We start from the raw sequence: 22,071 nt of genomic DNA, 5'->3' as shown, positions 1-22,071 counted from the left end.
GGCATCTGAGTGAAAGCACAGAGTGACAACAGCCTGAAAATCCTCTGTGGATAGTACATCAGGTACCTGCTGGGACGACCCTGGCGGGTCTCCTTTGGCCCCGCTCACCTGTGAACCTGTGTTCTTTGTCCCTCTCTCTGTAGCAAGTGGTCAGGTGTGTTCAGGTGTGCGTGGGGATAAGGAGCTTGCTCTTCTAATGCGTCTGTTCTCCATTCCTTCCTTTTGATTTACCTTTTTTTTAATGTTGAACCCATAGACACAGATTTGCACTACACTTTTGTTTAAGCTTTCACTATTCTCACTTCTTTAATATGCTTTATTATATTCTTTAATAACTTTTCCTGTTATTTTAAATCTGCGTGTGGCCTCCCGCCCTCATGTTTCCGTACCAGAGCCAGCATGTGTGACACTACACATCTCACACCTACACATCTATTTTTGTCTATAGAACAGTACGGAATTCTGAATACAACTGTAACTGTAATGATATTTATATGGATACCACACACACAAACACACACACACACACACACACACACACACACACACACACACACATTTAGCTAAGTCTGGATAGTTACAGTATGAAAATAAAGATAACTTTATCATACATTTCAATAGAATTTTGCTTACAGTATCAGACGACCAGTCTAAGCATTATCTGAGGGATGTTGTATCTTATGTGTAAGTAGGTCTAGCTTAGTGCTCTGATCCATTTGTTGGCTATTGGGCTACAAATCCCCACAAAGTCTGTAGTGCACATTACTAGGACATTACATGTCAGAAATTGCAATCATTACTGATAGCATTAACAAGGCTAAAGTTCATATTAGATTGAGAGAGAGAGAGACCGACAGAGCCAGGATGAGAGAACTTTGCCTATGACAGGACGATCTGACAGATAACAGGCTGCAGTGACTGGTCCAAAGTCCGGCCACACAGACAGTCGCAGAACTGGACGGCACTCACCGGCATTGCTGCTGCTTTTTTTTACGAGGAGGACACAGCAACACTCCAAGCTCATATTCTAACATTACGCACGCGTGTGTGTGTGTGTGTATGCGTCTGTCTGCCTGTGTGTGTGTGCGTGTCCGAACGAGACATAAAGATGGATATTTTGGAAACACATGCCTACGATAGCAGAAAGCGCAGAAACGCGGTGAGAATCTGGTCTTTTCCAGACACATATACAGCAACACACACACACACACACACACACACACACACACACACACACACACACACACACACACACACACACACACATTCAACCAGTTGACATTAATCCTTGTACATTGAATTTGATTGTGTCTCTTTCTGAGATCATTGATATGATTTCCCCTAAGAGAGCAAAAATGTATGGGATGAAGAGTCGTGATTAATAAGGGGGGAACCTTGATGAATGTGTTCATGGGGGGCCCTATTACAGTTTTTTACAATCACTTTGCTACTATTTTCAGAACCTTGATGTCATTTTTCACAACTCTAGACACAAAACTCACAACCAATGATCAAAATGCACATTTTTCAAAACTCTAATCCTTTTCTCAATTGCTTGGATACAATACACATACAACTTAGATCATTTGTTCATTCAACAAAACTCACCTGTTCAATATGATACAACTTAACATCAAAGTACTACTATTTCAAAAGGCAATTCACACATTACATTTCAAATGAGCGTCTATTCATTTCCTTACAATGATCTATCAATTGATACAACTGCTCAAAATGATAAGTAACTGTTGCATTACTCTTATGCATGTTGTATGGAAACACGAAACAGACACACAATCTTCCATGTTTACTGCAAATCATGAAAGTTTCAAGATACTGTAACGAGATTCACTGTCACCAATTAGCGTGGAGCATGAACCAATTAGACTACAATATCCATGGATGTAGCCTAATATTTTATATCTTTATATATAAAAAAAAATATATATTTTTATATTTTATATTTTCATCAGGCTGTCTTTTCTTTTCTATTTCATAGCTAATTATTTTTTTACTTTAATTCAAATAAACCTATGTTGTGATTGTACTGTAGTGTTTTGAATCAATACATTACAAACTTTGATCAATGATTCCACTGTGTCTGTAGTATTCTCTCTACTACTGCAGTACTTGTACAGAGATGTGTTTACTGTACTGTTCCTGTAGTACCATAATGAAACCTGTATCACCTATTTTGTTCTACAATATCTAATGATTGTACGAACAACGACACAATGAAACTATCAGTTGCTTGTGTGCGGGTGATCTAGTTATGTTTCAGTGGTATTTCACAGTAAATTTGTTTTTTGAACCAATGATTGTGCAATTGCAAGATTTCTTTGAAGATGTGAATGTACAATCCAATGTTTTGAACATTAGAGGGCCTGTGTTACAAGTGATAACCGTTTTGAGTTTTGTGTCTAGAGTTTTGAAAAATGACATCAAGGTTCTGAAAATAGTAGCAAAGTGATTGTAAAAAACTGTAGTACTCCTCTATATGCTGACAAGATGTATCTGGTTATACTCATCAATCCTATATGGATTAAACACATGTGTGAGGATCTGTGTGTGTGTGTGTGTGTGTGTGTGTGTGTGTGTGTGTGTGTGTGTATGAATGAAGAGTGTGAATATGTGCTAATGGGTGTGGCAGATTTCCCCATATGTCCATAGTTTACTACACGTCACCACAGATCAATGTTACGAGGTCAATGCTCACAATTCCCCTTCCCTCTGTGCCACTCTCTCTCTCTCTCTCTCTCTCTCTCTCTCCGTCTGCTTTTTTCAGTCTTGCGTTCTGTTTCTCTCCCTCCTTCCCTTCTTCCTCTCAGCTGCTGCTTACTTCCACCTATGGCTGCCCGTCTCGTCGCCCTCAGTGATGGCAGCCGCTGCGAAGTCGGCGCCGGTGATCTTCCTGGCCCTGGTGGTGCTGTCCAATAACGGCATGGGGAGCCTCCTGGGCGTGGCAGGAGGACTGCTCCTCTCAGCGGGCGGAGACGTCTGCCTTATCTGGCCCGAGCTCTTTCTCCATGGTAACCAGATACCTGTACCTGTCAGACTGGCCAATAGAATCCGAAATTAGTCAAACATTGGTTTGATGTAAAACATTTACTCTGATGGAACATAATTCTATGGCTTTGTCTTTGTCTCTAGTTTCATCAAACACACACATACACATAAGTATACTTGTCTATACTAGTGTATACAGTATTTTATGTACATATGCAATGCTTAAATATAGTATAAATATGTAGTATATGAATGTATATACACCTGTATATACACGTCTGTATGTATACACATAATACTATGTAGCCTACATCTTCTCTAATCTATGCATGTCATGCCAACTCATTCCCCTCACGGTGTGAGATTATAATAGCTAATAATACTCTTGGCCTCTCTGCTTCAGGCATGGGCTCTTTTGCGGCAGCCCACCTGTTGTACTCCCTGTGCTTCCTCACGGAGCGCTACACCTACTTCATCCCCTCCTCCTCCTCCACCTTCTTCTACGTCCTCTACCTGCTGCTGTGGCTGCTGGGGGGAGCCGTGTACGTCCACCTGCTGCCGTTCCTGCAGGAGGTGCCGGACGCTGCCGTGCTCACCCCGGGCGTGGGGGTGTACGTGCTGCTGATCGTCGTCATGGCGACGCTGGCCCTTCGGACGCGCCGACCCCTGACGCTGCTGGGCAGCCTGGTCTTCATGGCGTCGGACGCGTGCCTGGCGCTGCAGCAGTTCGGGGTGGTGCCGCCGCACGAGTACGGTCAGCACGTCGTCATGGCCACGTACTACTTGGCCCAGCTGCTGATCGCCGTGGGTGACGTGAGGACAAAGGTGGACGAAGATTCCACGAAGTGGAAGAGGTCTTGAGTGCTGACCCTGCCACAAATGTGAAATAATGTGTGTGTGTGTGTGTGTGTTGAGAATGTGTGTGTGTGTGTGTGTGTGTGTGTGTCTGTCCCAATGCTTGAGAAAGAAAAAGTTATGGTGACAAAAATTAATGTTTTATATGAATAGGCTTACATATTCATGTTGTAATGTACTGTAGCAAATGTTGACAAGCGTCAGGGCCTAGCCTGAATCAGATGGCTAAGAAAGAAACTCCAACAATCAATTCAGTTATTTCCTTTTAATTGTATATAAAAAAAGGATCTGAAAATGACAATGAAAGCTGTGAACTGACACATGGACTGTTGATGCCCTTTCAAAAATAAAACTGTACATCTTTTCATACAGGTACAAATCCTTAGCTGATGTGTATGTGTGTGGAGTCGTGTTTATGTGTGTGTGTGTGTGTGTGTGTGTCTGTGTTTGTGAGTGGGCATGAGCTTGTTGGAGCACTGGCTTGTATGAGGAGTGCACATGCATGTCTTTCACATGCATGAGGTCGTTCAGTGTATCTATGCACAGAAAACAAAATGACATAATCCACAATCATTCATTTGAGTCATTGAGATGAGACAGTTTTTGACCCATTTCCTCCTCCTTAGAGGCCCTTTAAAGCCTTTCACCAGCCCAACTGTGCAGCAGCTCCATCCTCTCCCTGGGTGGTGTGGTGTGGTGTGGTTGGGGTCAGTCTGATGCTCAGTGCTGGTCAAGGTTTTTATACAGTGCCTCCTATCCTCCTGAGAGATAACTGAAGTCCATTTCTACATACAAACAAGACGTGGGCCCTGGTCAGAGATGGCATGGCTTAAGTCCAGACAGACTGACGGGCGTTCTTTCATCGATCCATTCCGTTTTCATCTGGGCTTTGCACCTGGAAACAGACGGATCGCAACCGCTCACAGAACTCCAGCTCCTCCTGTAGAGAAAAGAGCAGAGGCTAAGTTTGCAATCCACCAGCAGAAACATCTGAGCCACTTTACCCATAAACTCCCAATATTTCCCCAATGAACTGAACACTTAAAAATGTAACAATAAGAATGGCTAAGAGGTAGTCTGGCTATAACCATATTAAGCTCAATGAGGAGTGGTACAGGAGTGATGCTGAGGGGGGATGAGGACTGGTATAGGAGAGATGCTGAGGGGGGATGAGGAGTGGTACAGGAGTGATGCTGAGGGGGGTGAGGAGTGGTACAGCAGTGATGCTGAGGCTGAGGGGGGATGAGGACTGGTATAGGAGAGATGCTGAGGGGGGATGAGGAGTGGTACAGGAGTGATGCTGAGGGGGGTGAGGAGTGGTACAGCAGTGATGCTGAGGCTGAGGGGGGGGGGGGGTGAGGAGTGGTACAGCAGTGATGCTGAGGCTGAGGGGGGGTGAGGAGTAATGGTGAGAGTGGGATGAGGAGTGGTACAAGAGTGACGGGGTGTGTGTGTGTGTTGGGGAAGGTGGTTCAGGAGTGATAGTGATGAGGATGAGGAGTGGTTCAGGAGTGATGGTGGGGGTGGGGTGGGGTGAGAAGAGCAGTGGTACCTGGCTCTCCTCTTTGCCCTGAAGCTTCTGGGCCCTCTGGGTCAGCAACTCCTCCAATCCAAGAGAGGGCGCCCTGCAGTCCTCCACACCCCTGTTGTCTTCAGCCAAGCTGAATGAAAGCACATTTCAGTCAATACACACACTGACACACCTCGTATCAAAACATCTTGTCCATTCTACTATGGAAACCTTAAAAATACTCAGAAAAAGACAGAACATGAGACTCGTGACCCGTTTATGGGATGGCTAATACTATTCTTCAATGGAGCGCACACAAGCAGAAACACATGGCGGTAGTTCCAACTCTTACCAGCAGAGGGCTCCCAGCACATGCTCATGCATAGAACTGTGAGGAGAGCGGAGGACCGAGACCAACTGCACAACCATCCCCATGGAGAGAACAGTTCCTGCAAGAGCACACAGACACATCAGTCATGAAGAACTGACACTATAAAAACAACTTTATTTCCCATAACCTACCTTTTACTAGAAGCTACAATATTATACAGGCAAAAAGATGCTTTAAAAAAAGTCAATGGCATGGCCTTTCCATGATGGTGAGTAATCTGATGCAAATGCAATCTTTCCTTTATTATCACCTGATTCAACAATGTCTATTACAGTGACTGAACATACTGAGGAATCTCCAGAGTTCCCACTCTAAGTCAAATGTAAAATTCCATGACTTTTCACTAACTTTCCAAAACAAACCCCCTGAATTTCCCTGACCTATAATTGACTGGTATGAATATAGGCCACTGACCAAAGACTTCAGAGCAGCTGTGTAGTGTTGAAGAATTGTTTACTTTTGTAGAGTGGAAGATGAATGAGCGTTGAAAAAATAAACAAAGCTAACCGCAACCATTCAAGCAAGCAGTAAAGCTACACCAAAGGAAATATATTTGTATTAAATACAACAAAATTCCCTTATGTAACTTTATTACAGAAATGCAATGACCCGTGGGAGGCCTGAATCTCTTTCAATTTTTCAATTTCAATTTAATTTCACTTATAGAGCGCCAAAACATTACACATGTCTCATGGTGCTTTACAGAGTGTTAAACATTCAAAGAGAGCCCATCAGTAACAGGGGCAAGGAAAAACTCCCTAGAATTGGAGATACATATAGGAGGATGCCTCGGACAGATCCACGACTTTCATACATTTAGGTTGCTTTCACACTAGGTCCGTTTAGCTGGACCAGACCCGAGTGTGGTTACTTCTACCGTAGTTGGTCTGTGTTCACATTACATGTTTATGTGCGCACCCGGGTCCGTTTGCGTCATAAGCACCATGCTTCTAGACACGAACTTCGAGAATTATGTTTACAAATATCACTTGGCAACACAGCAGAAGGCAGTGCAATGAAGGAGACAAAGGTAGAACTAATGATTCTTTAGATTCTTCAGAACGTTTGCTTAGCAACCTGTTGCAGCGTTCTAGCAAACCGGACCCGAGACCACCTTTTCAGGCGGACCCGGGTCCGGTCCCGGGTCCGCACCCGAGTTCGGTACGGTTGCGTTCACACTATCAAAAACAGCTGAAGCATCGGACCAAACAAACCCGGGTGCGGTCCGGAGGACCTAGTGTGAAAGCACCCTTATTCACTCGCTCACTGGCTCGCTCACGTGCACATCTCTCACCTCTGTGCTCTGGGTGGGCTGTGAGCAGGTTCAGAAGCAGGAAGGCTGATTTGGTCCTGAGCTTCTCGCTGTCTGACTGCATGCCTCTCATCAGCACAGAGAAGCCGTCAAGTGACAGGAAGTTCTGGAGACCCACTTCCTGTTCCCGCACCAGACCTGACATCACAGACACGTTTTCATCATCATCATCATCATGTTATACAATTAGTACCACTTTCAAGCCTTTGCATATTTATGCTAGTGGAATACCTGAAACATCAGATTCTTGCAATTTGTACTCAATGCAAATCCAACATAATTATACAAAACACACACACACACACACACACACACACACAGAGGCAGATAAACAAATGAACTTACAAGAGACGGCATAGAGGGCTTTGACTCTAACAGTAGGGTTTGGGTCGTGGTCTGTGAGCTGGAGCAGTTTGCTTAGCGCTCCCTGGCTGAGGAGGTAGCACTGCACCTCGGGCATGTTCTGGGCACAGGAGGCGATGAGCTGAGCTGCTCGCCAACGCACACCACTCTGAGGCTGGCACAGTAAGGAGGAGACACATGTTTGCAGGCCTCCCAGCTTCATCAGGTCTGTAAAAACACACAGAAAGAGTCTACTCAAACCTCTCTCTAAAATCACCTTTACACAAGGTATGTGCAAGATACAAATTGAGATGTCCATGATGCGGAAACTTATCGTCCTACACAATGTTGCCCATAAACATACATGTCCTAGCTTCATCCTTCAAACTTCATTCATTTTACCAGTCCAAACCAATGCAACATGAAAGTGTGATTTTTGTTTACTTAAACAAATATACCTCGAGCATTGTCCAGATTTTCACATAATTCTGACAGCAGCTCCAAGGCTGATTCTTTCTGTTCCTCTTCCTCCTCCTCCTCCTCTTCGCCATCCTCTCGATCCCTCTCTCTCTCCTGGTTCCCCTCTGTCCGAAGAACTTTCAAACACTCTTTCATCTGCTCCACCTCATCCAGCTGTCCTTTGCACACATCTGCCAGGGCTTCTCTCAACCATGTCTTTGTCTAAAGAGGAGATAGAAATAAAGCGGTGGTTTGGGAAGCCTTTCACAGTCCTTGAATCATCACCTTTAGAGCAGAGGCTCTAGAACATTCAGAATTCATAGTTCAGGTCAGATCTTTTTTCTCACCTCATCAGACATGGGCTGTTGAGGAGCAGGACCCTCTGAGGCAGAGCCAGCCTCGACTGCCAAACGCAGAACACCCTGGAGGTTCTGAGGATGCCTCCGTCTGTCACCGCCTTCAGCCATCACTGCTTTGGATTGGCAAGACAAAGGTTTTACAGAAACTCTATTTTCAAGCCACAGTTAAGCATTACATAAATATTACATAACCTTGTCAAGCAAGGCAGTCAACATGATATGGTTGATAACATATCCTCTCCGTACACACAAAACTTGTAACAAGATCCACATCAACAGAGCTTATCGTTAACATTAGCTGAACAGATGTGATGTGTAGCAGCTACAGATATATTATTGTGTCTGTGTGACACAGACAGCCAAATTATGGAGTGAATCTATAAACGAGCATCCATCAAGTGTAACGTTAACGTGTAAATGGCAAAAAGCATCATCTGAAACGATAGGTCTTAGCTAGCTACTTTAGCTTGTGAGTAAACCATTTGTAAGAAAAACAACATCGTTCTCACCTAAACTTAGGTTGATGGTTTACTTTGCACTTCTGGTATTTGTATCGACTTCGAAATCTTCCACTGACAGATACTGCCTTTTATATGTGTACAGACAGCTCGTATTCTCCAGAATGTTCCAGAGTTTACGGGATGGTGGGAGAAATGGTTGCCATACAGCGTGTGATGACTTTCGGTACGGAGGCGTGTCCCAGAAGTCGCTCCATAATTGCGTATTAGTAACAGTACCGTTGCAGCTGAAATAATGTGGCACATACAATCAGTAACTGCCCGCTCATGATTCAGTTGCCCTCGGTGGCGCAGCAGAAAAAGTGCAATTACGGTCAGAGGCGGCGGAACTGTTGTCTCAATCCAATGACGAAATGTTAACTTCATTGCGCATGCGACGCCCTTGCTTGTCTAACAGTGTCCAAGATGGCTGCGCTCGTGGGTATCCGTGCATGCCTGTCCGGTAAGTTTCATTAGTTGATTCAGTTGTCAAGTGACAAATATGAAAACTGTAAATGTGTGCATGTACATTCATCCAGCAAAAAACTGATTCGGTACTCGTCGCACTGACACTGAACGCCCCCAATGTTACGCTATACTAGATACGTAGCCACTCGTTTTTTAGGAGCTACGTTAGCTAACACAGTGATGTTCATGTTTGGTAAGGTCACAGTCGCTACCGACGATTAGCGATGCTTCATCCAGGCCAGCGACCCTCGAGAAGTCTTTAGCTGCATGTTACCATTAATACTTTGCTTTAATTTCTGAGCCAGATTAATTTACAGTTGAGCTAAGACATGATGTAATGTACGGTTATGGTCCTGTCATACTCTTTGCATCACCATACCCTTTAAGTCGACAGTGATTTACGAATACAGCATGGATAGTATTATGGAGTGTTGTATCTGATATTAGGCCGTTCTAGTCAGAAATATCTGCTAATATTTATGATTTATTATAACATCAACTTGACTGACATCAGCATCACTGCATCAAGATGATTGTGGGCGCTTGTGACAGAATCTATTTCTATTTATCCATTGGCTATATTGTTTGGCAAATACATGAGTCATAGAATTAGACATCATTATTGTTTTGTGAAACAGTGGCAAACGAACTAATCATATCAATATGAACATGAAGTATGAAGTATTTTTCTTACGTTGCCCACTGCCTAGAAAGAGTTTTGTTCGTGATGTTACTACTTTGCAACTGAAGAGTTGCAAAGTAGTGCAACAAGGACGAAATGTCACATCATGTGTCAAAGAGATTTGTTGTCTCCTCAGCCCTCCAGCTCTCCTCTCCCGGTCTCCTACACAGCTCCTACAAACTGGTGAGTGTGATGTTATAACTCAGCATTCCACAGGGGGCAGCAAAGTTCAGGTTTAATTTGACATCTGACAGACGCATGTTTTATTCCAGGGGAAATTAAGGCACCCAGTGTCACACATAGAAAAAGACAACACTAACATCACTGAAAGGCTGACAATCCAATTGTGATCTAATACTTTATACACCAGATACATACACTTTATACATCCATCATCCATAATGTCCATCATCCAGCAAATAATCCCTCTCTTGCCCCTCCCTCTACCAGTGTGCAGTGCCTCTGTTACAGAGAGGCTTTGCTGCTGAGGCAAAGAAGAAGTTCTCCAGAGACAAACCCCATGTCAACATTGGAACCATTGGGCATGTAGACCATGGCAAGACCACACTGACTGCTGCCATCACCAAAGGTAGATGTAGAACTTAGTTCATTTTGAGCTTATACAGTTTAGATACCGCATAACTCCTCATGTTATGATGTGGATCTAGACTAGAGTTTGTTGTATCAGTACAAGTATGATCTTGCATTAAACAAAAGTATGGTTGTCAAGATGCGCTCAACTCAACCATTTAACTGCCATAGTAATGTTGCTTTGGAAATGTGTCCTGTGGGAAATAGTGCTGGCAGAGGCAGGCGGAGCTCGCTACAAGAAGTATGAGGACATTGACAACGCCCCCGAAGAGAAAGCCCGAGGAATCACCATCAATGCTTCACACGTGGAGTACACCACCGCCAACCGACACTACGCCCACACAGACTGTCCAGGCCATGCTGATTATGTCAAGGTGGGGATTGGTCACACACTCTGGCACTCAAACACACACTTCGACTGAGTCGGTCATCTTAAACAGGCCTCTGGAGTCAAGTAGATTACAGTGAGGAGACTGAATGACGGAAGCAACCAGACAGAGAAAAAATAGGGACATTAAAGGGACACTTCACCGATTAGCATTAAGCTTTGTATCTTTAGAAAACCAGTCATGTTTTTGAATGGTCGTGCATCATTCCCTCAGTTTGCCTTGAGATGGGAGAAATACGAATGTTGGACTTCCTGCTTTCAATGATGTAAAAATCATCATTTTACATCATTGAAAGCAGGAAGTCCTATTCATGGGTTTCATTGGCCCATCTCAAGGCAAACTGAGGGAATGATGCACGACCATTCAAAAACATGACTGTTTTTCTAAATATACAAAGCTTAATGCTAATCGGTGAAGAGTCCCTTTTTTTCTAAATTTTTTCTACAACTATCATATAGTCCGAGAGATATCCCTCCTCAAAGTCATGTTGACACTGCTTTCTATAATTCAAGTCAATGGGTGCATTATGGTCTGTGGATAGATGGCGCTGTTGCTGATCTAGTTATCTACCCATCCCTGGACAGGAAAAGACTTCCATATAAATGTCTCATGGTCATTTCAGTTTACTTCCTGGTTGGTTTGCTGGTCAAAATATAATGATCAACGATGTTATGAGTTTTTCCCCTGGTATTATATTTTCGCAACAACTCATTTCAGTCATGTTACAAATTGACATGTTTTAATGTCTCTCTCTCCCTTGCACTCTCTAGAACATGATCACGGGCACGGCCCAGTTGGACGGCTGCATCCTGGTGGTGGCGGCGACCGACGGGCAGATGCCACAGACGCGCGAGCACCTGCTGCTGGCGCGTCAGATCGGCGTGGAGCACGTGGTGGTGTTCGTCAACAAGGCCGACGCCGTGGACGACAAGGAGATGCTGGACCTGGTGGAGCTGGAGATCCGCGAGCTGCTCACCGAGTTCGGCTACGATGGCGAGAACACTCCTGTGGTCGTCGGCTCGGCACTCTGTGCACTGGAGGTGTGTGTGTGTGTGTGTGTGTGTGTGTGTGTGTGTGTGTGTGGGTGTGTGGGTGGGTGTGGGGGGGTTGGTGTGTATTGGAGCTATGGAGGAAAAGTGGGAGTGAATGGATGAGTGACAGAAACAAATATTGAGGAGGTGTTAAGGAAATTATTGTATGTGGGATTGAGCTGTTTGTTCATCTTAGCCATGATTTGGAAATGAGTCTGTCGACTACGCGCCTAAACAGTGGTGTGTGGCTTTAGATCTGTGCAGAATGTCTGTATTCGTGTGGATGCCTGATTTGAACATTTGTGTGCATGGGTGTTTGTAGAACAAGCAGCCTGAACTGGGTGTGGATGCCGTGATGAAGCTGTTGGAGATTGTAGATTCGTACATCCCGCTGCCAAAGAGAGAGCTGGACAAACCGTTCCTGTTTCCCATTGAAGGAGTCTACTCCATCCCAGGTCTGTTTTTGCACTTATTTATGAGCGGAGGCATCATCGATGTATGTGACAGAGATGCTGTCTTTTTCAATCATAATAGCACCTTCTCTATCATGTCAAATTATGTAAATATTATATACTGTTGTACATTCGCATTCCCAGAGGTGAGTGTTTGTAATGTTTTGTGTTTTGTGTTTTGTCAGGTCGTGGCACTGTGGTCGTAGGCACACTAGAGAGGGGGGTCATTAAGAAGGGTGATGACTGTGAATTTGTGGGACACAACAAATCGGTCAAATCTGTGGTTACTGGTGAGTTCAGCGATACGCTTCACATCGTCTATGTGGCATGCCTATTGTGCTGATTGCCAAATTTGATGGTCAGTTCAAATGAATCGTTTTGTTTGTTCTGCCCTCAGGCATAGAGATGTTCCATCAGTCCCTGGACAGGGCAGAGGCGGGGGACAATCTGGGGGCACTTGTCCGAGGGTTGAAGAGGGAGGACATCAGAAGAGGGATGGTGATGTGCAAACCCGGTGCCATCCAGCCGCACCAGAAGATCAAGGCACAGGTGTGTGTGTGTGTGTGTGTGTGTATGTGTGTGTGTGTACCTAATCAGTAAAATTGGACAATTTAGACATCACCTATGCCAGTGAACTAATCCATCTGATGTGAAATATTTTGAGCATAAAAGAGTTTATTTCGACAGAATACAATTCCGTAGTATGTATGTGTTTGCATACCATTGTTGTGTACTGATAAGTCTTTCAGGACTTATTTAATGTATACTAACCTTGTGTCTTCACTAGTTGTACCTGTCTTAGATGTGTGACGAGTGTCTATCTGTGTTCTACACTGAACTCTTTTCGCTTTCGGTGACTTTAGGTGTATGTGCTGAGCAAGGATGAGGGTGGAAGACACAAGCCGTTCGTCACAAACTTCATGCCAGTGATGTTCTCTCTCACATGGGACATGGCATGTCGGGTCACCTTACCTGGCGACAAGGTATTGTGTGTGTGTGTGTGTGTGTGTGTATGTGTGTGTGTGTGTGTGTGTGTGTGTGTGTGTGTGTGTGTGTGTGTGTGTGGGTTGCAAGCAGGCTGATGCTCAAATGTTCCCATAAGACATCACTACAATAAAACCCCAAGGCCTCTTGTCCCTCATGCTGATTCGCTCAATGTCAAATGTGTGTGTTTGCAGGAGATGGTGATGCCAGGCGAGGACACCTCGCTGACCTTGACCCTGCGGCAGCCCATGGTGGTGGAGAAGGGCCAGAGGTTCACGCTACGAGACGGAAACAAAACCATCGGAACCGGCCTGGTGACTGACATCATGCCAGTTTCGGAGGAGGACCTGCACAACTGGGGCTAAAAGAGCACTGGGGGGGGGGGGGGGGTCTTAGAGTATGGGGGGGCATTAATGGATGTGGCCTGGGATAAGGTGGGGTGCTGTGGAATTGGCTAACTCAAAGACAAGCTCGCAAAAAACAAAAACCCAGAAATATGAACTTTCAAATCCATATCTGCATCAAGTGCTTGATTCATGTTATGAAATCCGTCTCATCTTTTTTGTTAGGGAAGGGGAATGGAAGGCTGTGGTCAATGTGATAAAAAATGTATTTAATATACATTTTGGTCTGCGGTCTAATTCTTCAATAATGCGCATCCACATGATGCTCTTGTAATGTCTGTGCGCGTCAGTGTGTTTGGGGATGTGCGTCACATTACCCGTGTGTGAGTCAGACGTACTATCTGTCCTCTGGCATCGGCTCATCATGAAGACACTGGATGTGCCAATTAAGAGTGAAAATGTGGTGTGAATGTTTGGCAGCTTGCTGACAGCGTGTGGTCAAATGACCGAACATTTTGCTCACGCTTGTTTGGGTGGCGGCGGTTGTGTAGCTGCGTGACCGGTGTTGCTTTTGCGCTAGATCACTTTAGCTGCCATGTCCAAACAAATGACACTGAATATCACGTGTGAGAGGAGAACACAATCTGCATTTTTATTACAGAACTAAAGAAAAAAAAGATCTACATGCTGTTACACTAACTACAAAACTGCACTATGGTCATTTTATAGAGTCAACGGGACAAGTTGGAGAATCTACTGAAGAATGTAACGTGTTCAACTGCGTCTGCTTTTGCTCTCTGATCACACCACAAATGGAGAAACGTTTGCGCCATTCAGCACTTGAAACGACCATCCAAACCTCTTCCTGTCTTTTCACAAACAACCTGCTGATCGTAACTATGAAAATGTGGTATTTGTTGACAAGAAAAACATCCTAAAGATGACCTTGCATACGTTTTTCAGAGTAGTTTGTAAACATACTTTTGAGTGTATTACTATAATAGGAATGCATGTGTCAATTCAATTATCAGGTGAAGAAGTGGGACATAGAATGAGCATAGCATGTCCGACGTCCAGACATATGCGATTCAATTCCGAGTCCTTCTGTTGATTCTTCACTGGAACAGAGCTCCCCTCTATTCCTCACAATGGACCTGACAAATAGGACACATGTTAGTTTGGCTCTTAAGGCAACTCTGCACTTGCATGGAAGGACCCTTGCCAGCCAAGATACTCATTCATTTGCGGTCCATGGTTAGGGTCAGGGTAGTTAAGGTATCAGTGTACCCTGACAGAGTGTTGACAATAATTGTAATACTGCAGTACTATTGTGTCAGGAAAATATTCCCAATATTAAGACCTCAACACGTTTAGAGTTTTTTAACAACAACTCTGACCAAGTGGAGTGAATGGAGAATTCTCCCTTCGGCAAAACAGTCTCTGGCCTCTCCAACTCAGAGGTTCTTTTTATTGAAAGCAAAGCATGTCAACATGACCTCGGCCGAAACTTCATCTCTCCTCCCGAAACTTCATCATGCCTCCTATAATTGGAAGCGCATATCTTTCCTTTGACGCACATATATGCAACTGTGAATAACAACTTTGACGCACACAAGTGAAGTTAACCATAAGATATGCATTTCTTTGTCATATTGCATTAACTGCAATACTACAGTGAGCGAGTATTTGAACACATGCTGAAGTTGACTAAAAAGAGGAATATAAAATCTTTTGGATATTGATCTTAATGCCTTAACCCCTTATCACATACCCTTAACTATAGCTAGAGATTGGTAAGGTGTTTTTTTTTTCTTCAGTTAGCCTATTAGCTGGTTTGATGGAGAATGAAACCAGCTATAACTGAAAAAAAAAACACCTTACCAATCTCAGTTTCCACCAAGATCAATTTCCAAAAGATGATTTTATATTCTTTTTTTTAGTTAACTTTAGCCTGTGTTCAAATACCTATGAGGGTCACTGTACCTCATTCTTTGCAATGCAACTCCGTGTGTAATGTTTCAGCTGCTGACTTATGTAGAAGTAAACTATGCATTTTACATTCATGGCCTGGCTATATTACTCATACAACCATAGATTAAGATGTAGGCCTACATACACAAATAAATACTTACACAACGCCGACCTCTGCAATACCTTTAATCCCACTCCTCATCCTCTATGGGTGCCATAAGATTGTCCTCCGTGCTCACATAGGAACTTTCTAGAACAATTACAGGTTGAGGGTTTTCAAAACACAGCCTGGTGTTGAACATACTGTATATTTCTGATTGGGTCCTGAAGGTTAACGGACAAATGCACATCTATACATACCAGTATAGTAATCCCCTCTGTTCAGAGAGTAGCTCATCAGTCTGGAACAATTCCCCTGATCTGTGTCAGGATTTATGTAATCTAGAGATAAAAGGTATAGAATAGAATATGTTGGTGTTTATGTAAGTGAGATTTGCATGCTCTCTGAACAGCTGAACTCATATACAGCACAATATGTCTGTTCCTTTGACCCCGCCCAAGACACAAGTCTAAACTCAGGACGATACAATACAATAGTACAACCCCTGGCAAAAAATATGGAATCACCAGTCTTGGAGGATGTTAATCCAGTTGTTTAATTTTTTAGAAAAAAGCCAGATCACAGACATGACACAAAACTAAGTTCATTTGAAATGGCAACTTTCTGGCTTTAGGAAACATTAAAGGAAATCAAGAAAAAAAATAATTAATCAGTAACAGTTGCTTGTTTTAGACCAGCCAGAGGGGAAAAAAATATGGAATCACTCAATTCCAAGGAAAAAAATATGGAATCATGAAAAACAAATTGACAAAAGAACACTTCAACGCACCACTAGTACTTTGTTGCACCACCTCTGTCTTTTATAACAGCTTACAGTCTCTGAAGCATGGACTTAATGAGTGACAATCAGTACTCTTCATCAATCTGGCTCCAACTTTCTCTGATTCCAGTTGCCAGATCAGTTTTGCAGGTTGAAGCCTTGGGATGCACCATTTTCTTTAATTCAACTACAGATTTTCAATTGGATTGAGATCCAGACTATTTGCAGGCCATGACATTGACCTTATGTGTCTTTCTTCAAGGAATTCAACAGTTTTTGCTCTATGACAAGATGCATTATCATCTTGAAAAAATCCCCAAACATCCTTTCAATTGATTGGATAAGAAAAGTGTCCAAAATGTCAATATAAACTTTATATAATAAATAATAATATAAGCATTATTGAAGATGTAACGATCGCCATCTCCCCAATGCCTTTACCTGACATGCAGCCCCATATCATTTTTGACCTTGTTGTCTTCATTAATCTCATTGAAATGGCACCAAACAAAAGTTCCAGCATCATCACCTTGCCCATTGCAGAAACGCGATTCATCACTGAATATGACTTTCATCTAGTTATATCCACATTCCAATGAGATTTATGAAGACAACTGCCTGAAGAAAACATGCACATTTCCTCAGTCGTTGATGATATGGGGCTGCATGTCAGGTAAAGGCATTGGGGAGACGGCGATCGTTACATCTTCGATAATGCTCAATCAAATTGAAAATCTGTAGTAGAATTTGAAGAAAATGGTGCATCCCAAGGCTCAAACCTGCAAAACTGATCTGGCAACTGGAATCAGAGAAAGTTGGAGCCAGATTGATGAAGAGTACTGATTGTCACTCATTAAGTCCATGCCTCAGAGACTGTAAGCTGTTATAAAAGCCAGAGGTGGTGCAACAAAGTACTAGTGGTGCGTTGAAGTGTTCTTTTGTCAATTTGTTTTTCATGATTCCATATTTTTTTCCTTGGAATTGAGTGATTCCATATTTTTTTCCCCTCTGGCTGGTCTAAAATGAGCAACTGTTACTGATTAATTTTTTTTTTTCTTGATTTCCTTTAATGTTTCCTAAAGCCAGAAAGTTGCCATTTCAAATGAACTTAGTTTTGTGTCATGTCTGTGATCTGTCTTTTTTCTAAAAAATTAAACAACTGGATTAACATCCTCCAAGACTGGTGATTCCATATTTTTTGCCAGGGGTTGTATATGACATGGGTTACACCATGGAACAGTATTAAAGCTATTCAATCAGTTTGGTCTAATTACCATCACTGTCTTCTTGATGAGCTGGGATATGTTGGTCCATGTTTTCATATGAATCTAAAAACAGAACAGTCCAATCAGGCCAAGATTTTCTGACAAAGATCAGTGAGATACAAGGCATCTCCATCACACACGCACACACATGCACAGTCTTAAACACACACACACACCAGTGTCAGTTTGCTCCAGTGGTGAATGTCCTCCCTGCCACTGCTGTTCCTCTGCATCAGGATCCAGATAGTCATCTGTGGGAGAAAATTGACAATAATAAATCGTGTGAGTGTGTGTGTGTGTGTGTGTGTGTGTGTGTGTGTGTGTGTGTGTGTGCGCGTGCGTGCATGTGCGTGCATGCATGTGTCGTCCTCACCATCCTCCTCCTGGCCACTGGTTTGTCTTTTGCGAGGTTGAGCATATAGTCCTTCCATGTTCTCGTAAGATTCACCCTCTGAGAAAAGGATAGAAAACCGAATATAAATGGGAGACACAAGTGCATTTTCAAAAGATAGTTAATCTCAATTATCACCCTTCAAGCACCATTATTATTATTATTATTATTATTATTATTATTATTATTACTTTATTATCATTTTTGAATCTGTTTACCTGTGAGAGTGTCTGGTAGATTGAGACAATCTTGATTCTGAGCAAGCATCTCAGCTGCATCATCTTCATCAGGGTTAACATAGTCTTCAGGAAGAGGGCAGAAACACTTGTATCACACTAGTGTGTAGCTCACACAAACTCCCCACATCCATACACAGGGATCGGCAAAATACATCCAAATGTATTTTTATGTTCAAGTAAAAATATCAAATACCCCAATTTTGAGTGAATCCAAATAAACTACAAAATATGAGAGTCACGGTATGTATCAAAATGAAATACTGTATTTTCGTATTCTGAAAATGCAAAAAAAAAGAAGCTCTTTAAGGAGTGTATTGAAGGGACAAAACAGTGACCCCACTCGGTTTCGAACCCACGTCTATGGTTTTTGGGTTACTAATCTTGAAGCTTGACTGCAACGCCAAAGAGCCTGACGCGTTAGTATGCCAGTCAGAGTGCATACTCAACGGTACTCCATCACACCGCCCTCCTCTTTGGGAAGCTTGCCCATGCGCTTCACGCACACTGGCGTCCCTCATGCAACCACCCTCTCCATCAGGGAGCCCCCCACACATGCTTTACCCGTCACTCACACTGGGGTCAACCTATCCTGGGGGTCTCTCATACGACTCACACATTGGGCAAGCTTCATGATGACCTCACGGCAAGCCATCCCACTTCTGACATCATAGCACGAAATCACTTTGCAAACCTTCCGTTTATCTCAGTGGGTCCCAACCTGGGGTCCGCGCATGCATGGGGTCAGAAACATGTAGCAGCTAATAGACCTGCATGTTGAGTTGTCAAGGTACAGTATGTTCTGTCATTGTCACCCAAGGACCGCAAACTGTACCTTAAGAAATTAGTACTAGCTAATGGTGATTGTTTGCCTGATTCTGAACTGATAACAGAATGGGTAGACGACATTAGCAAGTGGTCAGAGATTCATTAGTACGACATATATACGGTGACAAGCCTAGTGTGTATACACCCAGTAGTACAAGTGAGCATCTTTTGGACGTTTCCTTGACGTTTCAGTCAATTCACACACAATTCACAATTCAATGGGATAGAAAATGTTCTGACCCCGACGTGCACACACTTATTCTGTGACGTGTACTGTAAAGGTCTATAAAATACAAATGTTCATTTTGCATTTGAATGCATGTATCATAAATGCTGCCAATCCCTGTCATACACACATACTCATTTACTGCACATATGTGCATGCGCGCGCGCACACACACACACACACACACACACACACACACACACACACACACACACACACACACACACACATCCACACCCACCAGTAAAAAGATATTACTCACCATCATCTTCTTCTTGTACAAAGAAACACACTCCCTCCTGGTTGCCGTAAATAGGTGCCAGCACATTTTCATATGATTGGGTGTCAGCTGCGGAAAACACACCAACACACATGCACAAACATTTACTTTTATGCATAGACATTTCTCATGGTATGACTGGATTCAATTCAGGGAAATAATACACAAACTGAAATTGTAGGCTTACCTTTAGTCAAATAAGCATCTCCCATAGCATCACTGGAAATACATGCATATAATTCAAGTACACTTTCACACTCAATAATTAGTTGTGTGTTTTTCTTTGTGGTGCATCATGACTATTGCAATGTGAGAATAATACATAGGCTACATACAGTACATACAAACATAAATGGATTTAGTTTTTTACTTTTTTATTTGCTTAACTGAAGAACATCCTTTCATGTCCCTGTGGTAATATCCACCTGTCCTTTTCTCTGTAAGAAGAGGAAGAGGAAACAGAGGTGAGTGTGTGTGTGTGTGTGTGTGTGTGTGTGTGTGTGTGTGTGAGAGAGAGAGAGAGAGAGAGAGAGAGAGAGGAAACAGAGGTGTGTGCTATGTATTTTGTTTGTGTGCTCACAGTTCACATACACACCATGATAAACACACAAATACACAGAGAGAGGTGATGGTGATTCATTCCTTTGAATTGCGTGTTAATATCCTGTAAAGGTTTACTCACTGTGGGTTTTGAGGACCAAAAGAAACAGAACAATCCCTATTACAAAAGCAAGACCAGGGAAAGTGTACAACAACCAGTCTGGCCTGGGTCCTACACACACACACACACACACACACACACACACACACACACAGAGAGATATAAAGAAGAGAGTATAAAGAAGAAAAGACAGACAGGGGGAAAAGACAGAGCACAAACAAATAATTTGACATCTTCAAAACAGTTCAAAATTGTTGTGGGTATAATGATAAGAAAAATAGTAGTGGATATACCTATGTTGTTTCTCAGTGAACTTGTTTTTAGGCTGGGCGGTAAGCCAGATGTCCTGTTTGGTTGGCTGGAGTTGTCATCTACAGCCAATAGATAAATGCATTATACACCTTATTAGACATTTAAATGATACTGAATGCAGATTATCGCAGGACAACATAGTCATCCAAAACTATCAAGCTCTGTTGCTCCCCTCTGAACTGTAGATAGATAGATAGATGGATTGATACTTTATTGATCCCCAAGGGCTCAATAATAACTGTAATATGTGTTAATACACAATATGGCCTACAGATAATTGATTGTTATAAAAGTTAGCAAAACTGAGAAAACATTATTAAAAACTTGACCTCATTTGGTCCCAGAGTTCTCACCTGTGTCCGGGTTTTTGGTTGTGTTCCCTGGTGAATGATCTTGAGAGCCCATGATCCTCTGGTCAGTGTCTAGGTGACTTTAACCTTGAATTAACTTGATTTCAGATGTCTTTGGAGCTCAAACTGATAGACCCTTACACGTGCTGACAGCACACAAGTCAATATATCGAAAGAGACAAAATGACAGATGGCTTCATCGTTACAGCTGAATGGGCAGGGGAGGGATGGTGGTGGCAGGAGGAGAGAAAACAACAAGCTCAAAAGCAGAAGTGAGAGCCAAGTGGCCAAGTACATGGGACACAGACACAGACACACACACACACACACACACACACACACACACACACACACACACACACACACACACACACACACACACACACACAAAATATTTTTCATTTTTCATTGACTATTGGTGCTTTGTCACAGTAATTAATGGACAAGGAACAAAACAATATTATAAAACCATAAAACATTTATTGACATTTATTCAGTATGGTATAATAAATAACACATTTCCAGGATATCCATATCATTTCACAAACGCATTACAGTAGGCTGAATGAATACTATACATTTATTTAGAGAACCTAAATCACTCATGACAACCTCCATATGTGGTAAAGTAAGTGCACTAGTGTTTGCTTTAAGTGCACTGCACATTGTACACGTTGAATAAAGATTACAGTAATGCTTTAACCATGTCTTTCTGGTGTGCACTCAGGACATCATATTTGTGACTGAGTACTGATGGGTTAAATGAGGTTAGCCGAGGTGAAAACTCAGCAGTTCAAACATAATCTTACATCAGCTGTTTTAGTATGCCAGCATAACTCTACACAGAGGATTGACTCAATTTACAGAACCACGAAGCTGAAAATGTTCAAACACTATCATAATATATCTAGACATTGTCAACATGTCCCACTGAATAGTTGGCCATACATAGTCTATGGCAATTATCACCATGCAATACAATAGGCGAACCTAGTTTT

At 42.8% G+C, this 22,071-nt stretch overlaps 4 protein-coding genes across 9 annotated transcripts; 2 read left to right on the top strand and 2 right to left on the bottom strand.

Moving 5' to 3' along the window:
- The first annotated feature begins 937 nt into the window (after positions 1-937).
- Positions 938-3,979, top strand: tmem86b (transmembrane protein 86B). 2 transcript variants are annotated; one of them, XM_062531846.1, is made up of 3 exons: positions 938-1,159; positions 2,829-3,029; positions 3,410-3,979. In XM_062531846.1, the coding sequence occupies exons 2-3, from the start codon at positions 2,876-2,878 to the stop codon at positions 3,865-3,867; spliced, it is 612 nt and encodes a 203-aa protein (XP_062387830.1). In that variant the 5' UTR covers positions 938-1,159; positions 2,829-2,875; the 3' UTR covers positions 3,868-3,979. The 2 variants fall into 2 exon arrangements, with proteins under 2 accessions (XP_062387830.1, XP_062387829.1); XM_062531845.1 differs by having other exon boundaries at positions 2,786-3,029.
- A 132-nt stretch (positions 3,980-4,111) lies between these two features.
- hspbp1 (HSPA (heat shock 70kDa) binding protein, cytoplasmic cochaperone 1) lies at positions 4,112-8,969 on the bottom strand. Of its 2 annotated transcripts, none has more exons than XM_062531844.1 (8): positions 8,744-8,969; positions 8,223-8,347; positions 7,875-8,097; positions 7,420-7,644; positions 7,057-7,212; positions 5,724-5,820; positions 5,414-5,522; positions 4,112-4,801 (listed from the first exon to the last, which is right to left on the bottom strand). In XM_062531844.1, exons 2-8 carry the CDS (start codon positions 8,340-8,342, stop codon positions 4,721-4,723), a joined length of 1,011 nt encoding a protein of 336 aa, XP_062387828.1. In that variant the 5' UTR covers positions 8,343-8,347; positions 8,744-8,969; the 3' UTR covers positions 4,112-4,720. The 2 variants fall into 2 exon arrangements, with proteins under 2 accessions (XP_062387828.1, XP_062387827.1); XM_062531843.1 differs by having other exon boundaries at positions 8,223-8,344; positions 8,744-8,968.
- Positions 8,970-9,128: 159 nt separating this feature from the next.
- On the top strand, positions 9,129-13,710 carry tufm (Tu translation elongation factor, mitochondrial). Its single transcript, XM_062531837.1, has 10 exons — positions 9,129-9,194; positions 10,018-10,064; positions 10,332-10,470; positions 10,680-10,846; positions 11,632-11,901; positions 12,215-12,347; positions 12,530-12,634; positions 12,742-12,893; positions 13,208-13,327; positions 13,523-13,710. Exons 1-10 carry the CDS (start codon positions 9,158-9,160, stop codon positions 13,691-13,693), a joined length of 1,341 nt encoding a protein of 446 aa, XP_062387821.1. The 5' UTR covers positions 9,129-9,157; the 3' UTR covers positions 13,694-13,710.
- A 589-nt stretch (positions 13,711-14,299) lies between these two features.
- Positions 14,300-21,275, bottom strand: LOC134076676 (uncharacterized). 4 transcript variants are annotated; one of them, XM_062531838.1, is made up of 13 exons: positions 21,077-21,275; positions 20,705-20,782; positions 20,433-20,522; positions 20,121-20,187; positions 19,938-19,969; positions 19,733-19,819; positions 18,399-18,482; positions 18,163-18,240; positions 17,966-18,040; positions 17,799-17,852; positions 16,004-16,084; positions 15,805-15,893; positions 14,300-14,826 (listed from the first exon to the last, which is right to left on the bottom strand). In XM_062531838.1, the coding sequence occupies exons 1-12, from the start codon at positions 21,126-21,128 to the stop codon at positions 15,829-15,831; spliced, it is 843 nt and encodes a 280-aa protein (XP_062387822.1). In that variant the 5' UTR covers positions 21,129-21,275; the 3' UTR covers positions 14,300-14,826; positions 15,805-15,828. The 4 variants fall into 4 exon arrangements, with proteins under 4 accessions (XP_062387822.1, XP_062387823.1, XP_062387825.1 ...); XM_062531839.1 differs by having other exon boundaries at positions 15,827-15,893; XM_062531841.1 differs by lacking the exon at positions 16,004-16,084.
- Positions 21,276-22,071: the final 796 nt, after the last annotated feature.

This window comes from Sardina pilchardus, chromosome 3 (assembly GCF_963854185.1).
Source record: "Sardina pilchardus chromosome 3, fSarPil1.1, whole genome shotgun sequence".
NCBI classification, from domain to species: Eukaryota; Metazoa; Chordata; class Actinopteri; order Clupeiformes; family Clupeidae; genus Sardina; species Sardina pilchardus.
Note: the sequence above shows the minus strand (reverse complement) of the source record. Positions and strands in the feature narration are given on the sequence as shown.

Excerpts from the sequence above, each read along its gene's own strand:
- tmem86b (XM_062531845.1), top strand. The coding sequence starts at position 1,109 with ATGGATATTTTGGAAACACATGCCTACGATAGCAGAAAGCGCAGAAAC. Across the intron at positions 1,160-2,785 it reads GCAGAAAGCGCAGAAACGCG|TCTTGCGTTCTGTTTCTCTC; the intron begins GTGAGAATCTGG and ends TGCTTTTTTCAG. Across the intron at positions 3,030-3,409 it reads GCCCGAGCTCTTTCTCCATG|GCATGGGCTCTTTTGCGGCA; the intron begins GTAACCAGATAC and ends TCTCTGCTTCAG.
- hspbp1 (XM_062531844.1), bottom strand. The coding sequence starts at position 8,342 with ATGGCTGAAGGCGGTGACAGACGGAGGCATCCTCAGAACCTCCAGGGT. Across the intron at positions 7,645-7,874 it reads AAATCTGGACAATGCTCGAG|ACCTGATGAAGCTGGGAGGC; the intron begins GTATATTTGTTT and ends GTGTTTTTACAG. Across the intron at positions 5,523-5,723 it reads GTGCTGGGAGCCCTCTGCTG|CTTGGCTGAAGACAACAGGG; the intron begins GTAAGAGTTGGA and ends GCTTTCATTCAG.
- tufm (XM_062531837.1), top strand. The coding sequence starts at position 9,158 with ATGGCTGCGCTCGTGGGTATCCGTGCATGCCTGTCCG. Across the intron at positions 10,471-10,679 it reads GACTGCTGCCATCACCAAAG|TGCTGGCAGAGGCAGGCGGA; the intron begins GTAGATGTAGAA and ends TGTGGGAAATAG. Across the intron at positions 13,328-13,522 it reads TCACCTTACCTGGCGACAAG|GAGATGGTGATGCCAGGCGA; the intron begins GTATTGTGTGTG and ends GTGTGTTTGCAG.
- LOC134076676 (XM_062531838.1), bottom strand. The coding sequence starts at position 21,128 with ATGGGCTCTCAAGATCATTCACCAGGGAACACAACCAAAAACCCGGAC. Across the intron at positions 20,188-20,432 it reads TTTGGTCCTCAAAACCCACA|AGAAAAGGACAGGTGGATAT; the intron begins GTGAGTAAACCT and ends CTCTTCTTACAG. Across the intron at positions 19,820-19,937 it reads AGATGCTTATTTGACTAAAG|CTGACACCCAATCATATGAA; the intron begins GTAAGCCTACAA and ends TGTTTTCCGCAG.